Source organism: Panthera onca, chromosome X, assembly GCF_046562875.1.
Source record: "Panthera onca isolate mPanOnc1 chromosome X, mPanOnc1 haplotype 2, whole genome shotgun sequence".
Classification (NCBI taxonomy): Eukaryota; Metazoa; Chordata; class Mammalia; order Carnivora; family Felidae; genus Panthera; species Panthera onca.
In genome coordinates, this window is record NC_138357.1 from 57019574 (window position 1) to 57032378 (window position 12805).

Sequence of the window (12805 nt, forward strand, 5' to 3'; positions counted from 1 at the left end):
TTTTCTCTAAATCATTTTAAATATTTCCTCTTTTAAAATACATATGTAAATTAGCTATTTACCTGCATAATTAATAATATATTTCCCAAAGTATTTCTGGAAAGAATTTATCACTTAATTTCGTGAGTTTAAAATAATTATGCATTTAACTCGCCTTATAAAGTTTTTGCAAATATATACAGCAAAATTAAAAGGTGAAGTCTAACTTTCTGGTAATTATTATAAATGCTCCTTCACAAAATATTTCTATTGAAAGAGAAATACATGCCAATTTTTATACTTGATCATTTAATTCATTTTTGTTATATTTTATTAAAATATCATAATGTTCTATAAATAAAATATGGTCACTATAAATGAAAAATCATCAAATATTTGTATTCATTTAGAGACAATCTCACTATCATGTCTGTACAACTGGGAATGTGCTTAGATAGCCTAATTACTGCCAGTGCAATAAGAAATGTTTTACGTGGTTAATATATTTTTAAGAATACTACATTGATTTGAAAATATTTGATTTTACTTCTAAGTGTAAGATATCATTCTCTTACAATGTATCTATCACAAAATATATTTCCCTATGTGCTTTGCTTTTAGACAGCACTCAATAATCTCTCTTTTCTTTCTCTCCCACCTCTCATCAACACAAAGATTATCCTGACAGAATAATGTGTGTTTTGGTTTATTGATTCATCAATGGTCTTCTGGCTATATCTGTTTGCCTTGCTCAGTCTCCCTTGAATGAGTTGCACAATGTTGTAATAATCAGGTGGTCTGTGCCCAAAAGCTGTGACAAAGTAAAGCTAGAAGATCTGTCACCTCTTCCAGGAATTAAATTTACTTCCTTAGCTGCAAGTTCTAGCTCAGTGGTTCATAACTCTGGCTGCATATTAGAATCTGATGAAGAGATACTGAAAATAAAAACAAAATGCTGCTGCCATGCTTTATTCCAGACTAGGTAAATCAGACTCTGAGCATGTAGTCTGATCATCCAGATTTGTAAATGCTCACAGAATTTGCAATTATAATGGGGAGCCTGATTTGAGATTCATTGGGCATACTATGAGCCACAAACAATGTGTAATATTGACAGGCTAAGTGAGACTTGCATGAATTTCCACAAGGGAGAAATCATATTCATCCTTCCCTAACACAAATTTGGAAACTAACACCTCCACTAATCCCTCAAATTACTCTTCTCCCCCTCACCCCCCACCAAAACATTATTTTGAAGAGGCTTAAAGCAATCACTATTACCATGTGTAAAAATTTAGAGTTTACATAATGAACATCCATATAGTGTAAGGCTAAAAGAAAAGCAGAAATAATTTTTCCTAAATGAAATGGATATTTAGGAAATTGGATTGTGTAGGTATATAAGATTAACAAATATTTTACCTAACTCAATTGGTTCATAATTATTATATACTAAAGGAGAATTTGTTACAATATGGTAACATCTGTATACCTGAGTAAAATCAGACAGCAAGGGATGATAAACAATCAAGGTACAGCCACACAGAGAAAAATAGTGCTTGTCCCTCACATTCCCTTAGCACTTTAAGTTTCTGAAGTGTTTTTCTACATATTATTTCATTTGATCTCACAAAAATCCAGTGCCTTAGGCAAGGAAGTAATTATTTCTATATATTGGGTAAAGAAATTCATAATGGTTAAGTTACATACCCAAGTTACATTCTCATAGCTAGTCACCGCTGGAACTATGGCTATACTCAAGTCTCCCATATGCCACATCACTGACAATAACACTATAGTATTTCTGGAATAGTATCTCTGGTGTAAGACTTGTGAGATGATAAAAAAATAAAGGGAAAGGCATGTTAAATACTTGTGATCTAAATTATTGAGATTGTAGCAAATTATATATTGATTCACTTTTTAATCATTCTAAATGATCAACTGTTTAAAATATATTTTATCTTTCATTATTCAAAGGATTCTGTGAATGTAGCAAGTATATTGTATCACATAAACTGTTATATACCAACATACTGAACTAGCATATACTCTACAAAAATCCCATCATATTGTTCCCCTGGAATCCAGTGACACAGTAAATAAAGGCCTTTTCTGAGAAGAAACTTATAACACCATAAGTTTCATTTTGTTGTTCATATTGCTTCAGCAATAAAAAAAAGTCCACTTCAAAAAGCCATTTTTTAAGAAGGCATCAGCTCCCCAGCTTCTTTCTCCACTTTCTATTGACTAATGACAAATTTCCTGAAAGAATTTCTTTAAATTCCTTGTTTTGGGCAAGATACTTACCCATCCTCTCTGAATGGTGATCCATCTGAGAAGGAGAACTGGACACACTGCTGCTGGGGTGGGAGGAAATTTGACTCCCAGGACAATGATTATCTTCCAGAGAGGGAACAGGAGAAGGACTCTCTGGGATCCGTTCCTGACACAAAAGGAGACACAAAAGGAAATATCATCTGTGCACCAAGTTTTTCATGTTGGTTGAGTCCATGACATTTGAAATGTTGACCTCTCCCTTATCCCAAAAGCAGGCATGTTCATGATACCTGGTATTTAACATGTAATTTTAGACAAATACATATTTTTTCTTGCAAAATTAATGAGGTATTATGAGAATTTAATAAGAGAGGGTGAAAGCAATAAGCACGATGCTGATATATGTTAGAGGTTTAAGAAAAGTTAATTTCCATTTCCTTTCTTAAGAAATACATTAAAATTTTACCTTGATATTTCCCTATAAACCTATTCACTGTATCATTTATGTAATAGCCAAGATTGGCATTTTAATGATGATTTTATTAATATAATGGTATGTCAGAATAAAATATGTAATAATGAAAAAAAGAAATACATTCTATATTATGAACATAGGTGTGCAGTGAAGATTATTATTATTGTAAACGTTTATATTTATATAAAGTATATACCAAGCATGGAGGGTGATCTCACTCTCTAAGATGTCCCTAAGGTAAACACTTGAAAACCTAGGAATAAAAATCACAAATAGTGGCATCTGGTACACGTTGAGTCTTTCTGCACAAATAAAAATTACAGAAACGGTATACACCTCCTCTATCAGACCTTAGAAATTTATTTTGAATTCTCCCAGCAAAATGGTTTGGTAATCACACTACACAATGATGGTTTTGCAAACTAAAACTAAGACCTATGAATATCAATTGCTTAGTATTGTTTAGACATTTATAGTGTTGAATGAATTTGAATAAAAATAAAATATTTATTTTACATAGCTCTTCAGTAACTGTTAATAGTCCTCAAGACTTTTGTGATTATGAATATTGCTATAAATCTCTGAAGTTATTCATTATGTTTATACATCCCAACTTGATGAATAAATCTGACAATCATTCATTTAATTTGATCACTAAAATAACCAAATTGCTATTTTATGCATTTATGCAATAAATGTGACTGGGTAATAGACATGCTGGGACAGAGAATGTTTGTTCTATAAAATATTTAATTCATCCTTAATAAATTTCTTAATTGTTCTAATTATCTGTAATTATAACATCAGTATTCAAATCATAATAATGTTAAAAATTAATTTGTCAAATATGTGCTTATACATTTTCACATTGATTTTGCCTGAGAGGCTTAAATTTATAAATTCTCTAGATAAAACTGCTGTTTGTTTAAATACAAAAGTAAATAGCATGAGAGTTAAAGCTTATTATTTCATTAGTAGAAGTTAACATTTTGCAGTGTCTTTCATTGTGGCAGGCAGAATAATGGCCCCCTAAATATCCCCTCCACAACCTAATGACCAAGACCTGTGAATATATTACCTCATATGGTAAATGGATTTTTCAGACGTGACTGAGAATCTTGAGATAAATCACACTTGGAGGCATAAAAGGAAGGTCAAAGGGAGATATTATGGGAGAATAATCAGAGAGATGCAACATTTCTGGCTTTGAAGATGGATGAAAGGAACCATGAGCCAAGAAATGTGGGTGCATTCTAGAAGTTGGAAAAGTCAAGGAAACAGATTCTTCCCTGGAAGCTACAGAAAGAAATGCAGCCCTGCCAACTCCTTGATTTTAGCTTAGTGATATCCATGTTAGATATCTGACCTATAGAACTACAAGAAAATTAATTTGCATTGTTTTAAGCCACAAAATTTGTCATATTTTGTTACTGCAGCAATGAAACACTAATATAGTCATCAATGTAGTAGGTTCACTTTTTACATGGTGTTTTATATTATTGTCTAGCAAATAATTAACATTTGATAATTTTAGTAAAATGAATAGTAGACTTTGAGTATATTAGCTGCAGTATTATATCTTAATTAAATACTGATAATTATAACTGTTATCAGACCTCAAAAACAATGTTTTAAGACAGAATTATACATTTCATTTATAATTACTATACAGATAATTACCTAGTTGTAACACTATATATACAGGACAAAATAGAAAGAAACATATAAACAAAGCAGGATAAAATAATCAACTTTTTCCCCCAAATAATTATACTTGTATTCTGCAGTAATGGTATGAGGATAAGCAGCAAGATATATATAGCCCTTGTACCACATTGTTTTATTTTCTGAAAGTGGGAGAGGGGCAGAGAGAGAGGGAAACACAGAACCCGAAGCAGGCTCCAGGCTCTGAGCTGTTAGCACAGAGTCTGACACAGAGCTCAAACTCATGAACCATGAGATCACGACCTGAAGTCGGACACTTAACTGACTGAGCCACCCAGATGCCCCACCAATGCAAGGGTTTTTATACATAAGGTCAAAATTATTTCTCTGCCTTTCACTGTTGTATAGCCCCAATGATTCTTTCCCAAAATATGTGTATAAAATGTAGAACATTCAGTATTTGTCTTTGATTGTAACGTTGGAAATTTGCTAAAAAATATATGTAATTCAATGAACTACATTTAAGTTTCATGGGCATCTGAATGAATGGATAGGGACATCCATTCATTATCCATATTATTAATATCCATATATTAGTTCATATAACTAATTACAGCAGTTATATGGGGCAAAAATGGAACTGAACAAACAAAATCACTCTATGGTGGCAAACAGGAATCATACACACAGTAATATATGCTGCCATAATAAAAATAGAAAAAAAATTAAGTGATTCATAAAATCGATAGTTTGGAGAAGCAAGAGAATCCAACTCACAGTGGTACTTGCTCTTGTCCACTCTGCCTAATAGAAAATGAAAGCTTATTTTGATTAAAAAAAAATTGAAAGGGCGTCTACATGAATATAAAATGCTATGAAAATGAGAAAAAATACAATACTATAAAGGAGGATCCCCAAATGTTTATTTTTTAAATTAATTTATTTTTGAGACAGAGAGAGAGAGAGAGCAGAAGCATAGGTGGGGCAGGGTCATAGAGAATGGGAGAGAGAGAGAGAGAGAGAGAGAGAGAGAGAGAGAGAGAGAATCCCAAGCAGCTCTGCACTATCAGCACGGAGCCTGATGCGGGGCTGGAACTCACAAACTATGAGATTGAGAGTCCTGACGTTTAACCTACTGAGCCAACCAGATGCCTCCCCCACAAATGTTTAAAATTAGCAAATGATCAAATAATATGAACTCAAGTAACTTTCTATTCAACTCCTTCTTTGACATTTTCAACATCATATTAGGTAAAACAATAAACTAACTTTGAAAACTTGATTTAGAGTGACTAACATTTTGCATGAAGTTTTATTTCTGCTTTAAGATTTTATAGTCTGCACTTTCCAAATTCAGTCAACGTTCAGTTCATTGTTATTGTTTCCCTAAGGTATCACAGAGATCAGACTTTTTTTCACCATATAAACTGTATTAGGTAAGTTTAGTGCCTTATATTGATTAAGAGTTAGGTGGGGTTAAAATATGTGTGTGTGTGTGTGTGTGTGTGTGTGTGTAGCTGGGAATGTTTAATTTCTCTTAAAATAATTGATAGTTCTATGAACAATTTCTTTTCTGCAAGTAAACAGATCCATTTTTCATTCCTGTAATCAGTATGCATCTATTTAGCTACTTAACTGCAATGTGCTTTGGCTCATTAGGTGGCTACTGTTGTGTCTCAGCCTAGTTAAAAGTTCACAGCAAGTTAATCTGTTTTATTACAAATGAGAAAGCAAGTGATAATGTCCTCATCATTTGCCAAATACAGGGTTAACAGTGTTTGCAACAAATAAATAAGGGAATTTAAAAAGGAAAATTGCATCTCCAAAATCCCAATCATTTTTAGTCATTGATGACTTAATTTTATTTGCATTTATGACTTTTACAAGCCTGTTACTCTTCACATATTTCATTTGGGCCCCATGGAAAACAGCTGTAGCTCTTCTGAAACACTACAAGTCTTCTCCAGATTCAAAGTAGCAGAGGAGAGACATTTCCAAAATTGATACATACTTACCCAATCAATTCCCCAAATCAAAGGCTATTAGTAAAATCATCTACAATAATAATTCAGATTCTAGCATATATGTGCATAGTTCAAGGCTTATTCCTAAAAATTAAAAAAATATATAGAAAATGTTATTTACTAGTACATATTATACCCTCTTACATCATACTTTTCCCGTTTTGGGGTGGTTTACATCACAAATGGTCAAAGGAGATGTTCATCATATTGAATCATTTGAAAGTATAAAAAGCAGGGTCAATATTCAGTTTAATACAAGGTGTAACACTGTAAGTTTGGTTTAGGATGTAGTTTATTGGCACTAAATTATCAACTCTGCTCATTTTCATGTAGATCCTTTATTTCACCTCAATATTCCTTTACATCCTTGGAAATATGGTAGTATACACAGAATGTATGAAGTATTAATACATTAACGTTAAATATGTGTTTATATGTATGTGTACATGTGTAGTTGTCTTTTAATAACAACTGTATTGGGGGTGCCTGACTGGCTCAGTCAGGAGAGCATGCGACTTTTGATCTCAGGGTCATGAGTTCAAGCCCCACGTTGGGCATGGAGCCTACATATCAATCAGTGTTAAATTGTTGCTTGTTAAATTTGTTTGCTTGTTGTGCAAATAAAATGGGTACTTGTTGTTTATATCACATTTAGTTTGTACTGGAAGAGAGAGATTAATTATATCTTCTTTATCTCTTTCCCATATTGTCCATTACAGCACGCATTTATCAAGGATAGGATATTTGTTGAATATAAAAAGGAATAAAGGGACAAATCAATGGGTTGCTCTAACTATACTCTTTTGATCCTATATACACTTATATTATCTCTTTGCGAAAAGAAAATACATATTGGCTTTTTAAGCAAAGTTCACATGATACTGGGAGAGAGGGCAAAGAGATCCTATGCCAAACTAACAGAAGACATCAGGACAGATTATAAAATACTGTTTGTGTTTCAATAGCCAATGGTCATGAGATTTTGAAAAAAATAGTATTCTAATGATGATAATGATAATTCTATAAATTATAATAAATATTTGTTTAATGTTTCACAGTTTTGAATTTTTTTAAAGTTTATTTGTTTTTGAGAGACAGAGCACGAGCAGGGGAGGGGCAGAGAGAGGGAGACACAGAATATGAAGCAGGCTCCAGGCTCTGAGCTGTTAACACAGAGCTTGATATGGGGCTTGAACCCAAAAACCATGAGATCATGACCTGAGCTGAAGTTGGACCCTTAACCAACTGAGCCAACCAGGTACCCCAGTGTTTCATAGTTTTTAACCTCTATTTTACTCACATTATCTCTGGACAACCAACGAAGTAAGTGGGATAGATTATTACTATGACATATCGTTTACAATTGAGGAAACAAGTTCATGCTTGTTATGACAAGGTTAAATATCATATCCAATGTTATTCAGCTAAGTAGCAGAATAAGAATTCAACCTAAGATCTTTCTGTTTACAAGTCCTGTATGGTATATAATACTCAACAATTGCCTTCCAGACACCAAAAAGGTGTACAGTGTTTATTTCACCTAGCAATGGTAGTGATTTTTATACACTACTGTACTCTGCCATTAGCCTTTCTATGCCTCTCACACACTGTGCTCATGACTGCAAGACATGAAGCTAGAATTAAAGGTGAGATCTGTGGTCATTGAATAAAAGCAAATAAACACAAACTACCTTACCAGGAATAGTCATAAATAAAATTCATCAATATTATCTATATGCTAAGCAACTGAGTCAATGAGCCGTATGTTTATACTGAAGTTGCAGTGGTAATGTTAATATTTTCTCAAAATTTACATGTAATTAAAATCTCTGTCCTCTTCCAAATCATAATTCTTACCTTTATAACAGAGGTCCCAGCTCTGGAGAGTGGACTGTGAATCTGGGCTGCAGCAGCCATGTTGGCAATAGTATTGAGATGGTTCATCTGATTCATTGCCATGGCAACTGATGCAGGAGGTAAGCTGACTGGAAGTAGGGGATGCGGCATCATCATAAATGGCAGATCCAGTCCTAAAAGAGACAGTATATGTTAAATTATTATATTTGTCACATTGTTTGGACAAAGGAAAATCACATCAAAATTGATACTATAGTAGAAGTAATAAAAAAAAGTATCTGAATTCATTCTTTCTTTTAAAGTAAGTTTTATTATACCCTAGTATCTCTTTGGGCAATTAATGGTATCTAGGATTTAATATTGCTTTATAATTTAAAAAATATTCCTATATCCATAAGCTTTTATTTATTAATATTCTTTGTTCTTGTTCTCCTAAAGTATTTATAAGATGAAATTTGTTTTACTCATGAATCCAAAATCTTTAACCCAAACATCATTTTTTTAACAAGTAACTTTATTTTTAATCATTACAATATATTGATGTGTTACCAGCTTCTAACTTAACACATTTTTAGAATATATAATAGTGATGCTGGCATGACAGGATGTAGATTGTCTAGGTTTCAGAATTATTGAAGAAAATAAGACGTGGAATATGGTCTACCCTTTTAGTCATATATCTCTAAAATGAATGCTATGGCTCTAATTTGAAGATTCCGTCAATAAGGAGTAATGCCCTATCAAAATATTCAATGTATTTTCAGTTTAATAACAAATACCAACATCATTGATTAATGTCTATAATTCTGTTTTCTTATGCAAGGTGAAATAGTTTTCACATATTTTAAATTTCTCAATTAATATCTTTCAGGCATTATCCACATTATACTTATGGTAGCCACAGATATGTCAACATAAAAAGGGTAACAAATTGAAATTTTTTCTACTTACCCCTTATGAGCTTGAGATTTGTGAGGAAACATGTTTGAACAGAGGCTAGGGAAATTTAGCCTAACATGGATGTTAACATCACTATGATAAATAAACCATAACACTTTACAGTATATTTTAAACTATTGCTTCAACAGTAATCTTGCCTTCATTTGGACAGAAACCGAGAAACAAGTAATCTTTAACAGATGTTCTAAAATACACTTGCCTATAATTTTCCTAAATTACTGCAGATTATAGAAATCTACAATGGACAGTGCTTATGTTGATCCCAAATGCAATTATCCACTATTAATAATATCCCTTGATCCTCTTTGCCATTCCCTCATTTTTTCTTGCTTTGAAAACCACAAAAACTAGTGAACAATGATGAATCTATAGAAAGTATAATTAGAGTCCTCCTAAATATCATTCCTGTAAACAACAGTAACAGTAATAAAAATTGTCAAAACACATACATTTAAAAGAAAAAGCAGGCTAGACAAAAAATCTGTTAATTGATTCAAGGTTTGTCTCTTGGGCTCAACAATGATGGTTGAATAAAACCAGAAAAAATTCAAAGTTGTGCAATGTAGTAAAACACATTTAACAGGTCTCATAAAAACCAAAGTGATCATCTCAATTAAAGGAACTCCTATATAAAGAACACAATAGTCACTAATATTTGTGATCAAAACAGACATAAATATACTGTTATTAAAATTACACAAGGATTTAAAAATGTTAGAAACTTAAATTCTGCATGGAAACCAAGGAGAACATACTCTGTACTTTCCATGACTGCATATCCCCACAGAATATTAACAAAATATTTCAAACTTTCCCCCTATTAATTGATTTATGGCTCACTATCTCCAAATCCTTTTAAGAAGCAAACTACCAAACCAAACTTTTTAGTTATGAAAATTTCCCCTGTGATTATTAATTTCCTAGAGAAACCCTAATAAAGTGTAAGCACAGATTTAAAAAATGGCCTTCCAGAGCACCTGGGTGGCTCAGTCGGTTAAGTGGCCAACTTCGGCTCAGGTCATGATCTCGCTGTCCGTGAGTTCGAGCCCTGTGTCAGGCTCTGTGCTGACAGCTCAGAGCCTGGAGCCTGTTTCAGATTCTGTGTCTCCCTCTCTCTGACCCTCCCCCATTCATGCTCTGTCTCTCTCTGTCTCAAAAATAAATAAACATTAAAAAATTTTTTAAATAAAATAAATAAAATAAAAAATGGCCTTCCAAAATTGCTTTGATGTATATGCATTTTTATGCATATACATATATGCATACATATATGCATATACATATATGCAAAGTCATCATATGACTTTGCTATAATAAGATATTGTATACCACATATTAATTTAATCACTGTTTATCTTTTCCCTGAAATCTTCACTTTATGTTTAACATAATAGTAACCATCAATGGTGCAAATAGGTTTCTATATAAGGTTCTCATTTACCAAACGTAATTATAGACTTCAATTCTTCTTTGTGTACTCAGAGTCTTAGTAGAAAATTGATAAAACTGTATATGAAAAGTAGCCATCAGTGCCTCCTTTTACCACTCATATGTTTAAGTAAGCCTTTGTTTAATTTACATTTTTCTTAACAATGTAATAATTCCTCACTCTCCAAAGATTTTCAGCATCATCCAGACACCATCTGGCCATATCAAGTCATATGCCTACTTAAAGTCCAAATGACTTGCAAACTAAATGCAAACTATAAACAGAATTTAACATCCTATTGGCAGTTTTAAAATACAATTAATCCAACATTTCAAATGACCATGCAGGACTTAAATGTTATACTTTCAGATCATGACCTGCAATAACGGTTAATTGACTATAATATCCTAGATTCTAAGCTAATATTTACATCACTGACCAGTTTAACAGTGACTCCACATGAGTTGCACATGCAAAGCATATGCAAATACTGAATTATGTAAGTCAACCTTTTACCAAAGTTGAAAACATTAAATTTAGAGCCATCAAAAGTACACCACACTCCAGCAATCTGGCTCATTTTAGTCACATACCAGAAATGTATAGACTTTGAATAGTATGGTAATTAAAATCATTTTTTAATCACCAAAATGAGTCATCTCTTTCCTATTAACCTCAAGGTCATCATGCCAGCTACTAAAGCATTATTTGTAAAGCATCTTGGTATTCCAGCAAATCTTACAACTTTTATGTAACTAAATAGCATCACCTCTTTCTAGTTATTAAGACTATAAACTTCAGTAAAACGCTAATACTCTTAAAATCCCACACTCATTTGATATCCAAGTCATGTTGACCTCTGTAATATCTTCACATTTCTACAGTCAGCTACCAATCCTATCATAACCGTTTGGTACCCTGGCTTTCTGATTGGTTTTTCAACACCATTTCATTTGCCTCTCCACTCCAATTTTAAGATGTCCAGTGGCTACTTACTGTTTCCAAAATAAAGTATAAGCTCTTTGGTTTGTTGTGAACTGAATTTTTTAGCTTTGATATCTCAGGATATTCCTCTATGTATGCTCTACTGTAACCCCACTGGACTAATTGCAGCTCTCTACAATTTTAATTCACCTTAACCTCACTCTTATTCATGCCTCTCTCTGGAATTTACCTCCTTACACTTTTTGTTTGGGTATGGTAAAAGTCCTCCCTTTTTGAATCAACAGACTTCATTTTTAGAGAATTTTCAGGTTTACAGAAAACTGAGCAGAAATTACTGAGAATTCTCATATATCTCCTCTCCACCAGCAGTTTCTCTGCTTATTCACATTTTGTATTAGTTTGGTACATTTGCCATAATTGGTGAATCAATGTTGATACATTCTTACTAACTATAGTCCATAGTTTGCATTAGAATTCATTATTTGTGATGCACATTTTATGGCTTTTCACAAATACATAATATAATGTATCAACCATTATAGTATCATAAAAACCAGTTTCACTGCCCTAAAAATCCCTTGTGCTCTACGGATTCATGCCTTCATTATTACCCTTGGTTTTTAATGTCTCTATAGATTTATCTTTCCCTAAATGACACATAGGTGCAATCATACACTATTTTGTGTTTTCAGACTGGCATTTTTTCACTTAGAAATATTCATTCACATTTCTTCAAAATTTTATTTTTAATTTTTTTTCTACAAGTGTAGTTGACAATCCATGTTACATGTTCACAAGTTTATACATTATGCTATGCTCACCGCAAGTGTAGCTACTGTCACCGTGCAACACTATTACAATATCATGGACCACATTCTTTATGCTGTACCTTTTACTCCTGTGATTTATTCATTACATAATTGGGAGGCTGTATATCCCACTCCCCCTCACCTATTTTGCCCATTTCCCTCACATGGAAACCATCAGCTTGTTCATTACTAACAAGCCTGATTCTGCTTTCCATTGGATTATTTCTCTTTTTTAAGATTCCACAAATGAGTGAAATTGTATGGTATTTATCTTTCTCTGACTTATTTCACTTAACATAATACCCTTTAGGTACATCCATGCTTTACAAATGGCAAGATATCATCCTTTTTTATGGCTGAAAAATATTATATTATGTATGTA

The 12805-nt window shown here is 32.7% G+C and overlaps 1 protein-coding gene across 1 annotated transcript in view; it reads right to left on the reverse strand.

Annotated features, from left to right (window-relative positions):
• DACH2 (dachshund family transcription factor 2) overlaps positions 1–12805 on the reverse strand; it is an 845266-nt gene that overhangs the window by 159998 nt on the left and 672463 nt on the right. Inside the window, exons 6-7 of the mRNA XM_081792609.1 lie at positions 8281–8453; positions 2290–2425 (exon numbers count right to left, since the gene is read on the reverse strand). Of these exons, the coding sequence (XP_081648735.1) occupies positions 2290–2425; positions 8281–8453 (309 nt within the window). The remainder of the gene's footprint in view (positions 1–2289; positions 2426–8280; positions 8454–12805) is intronic.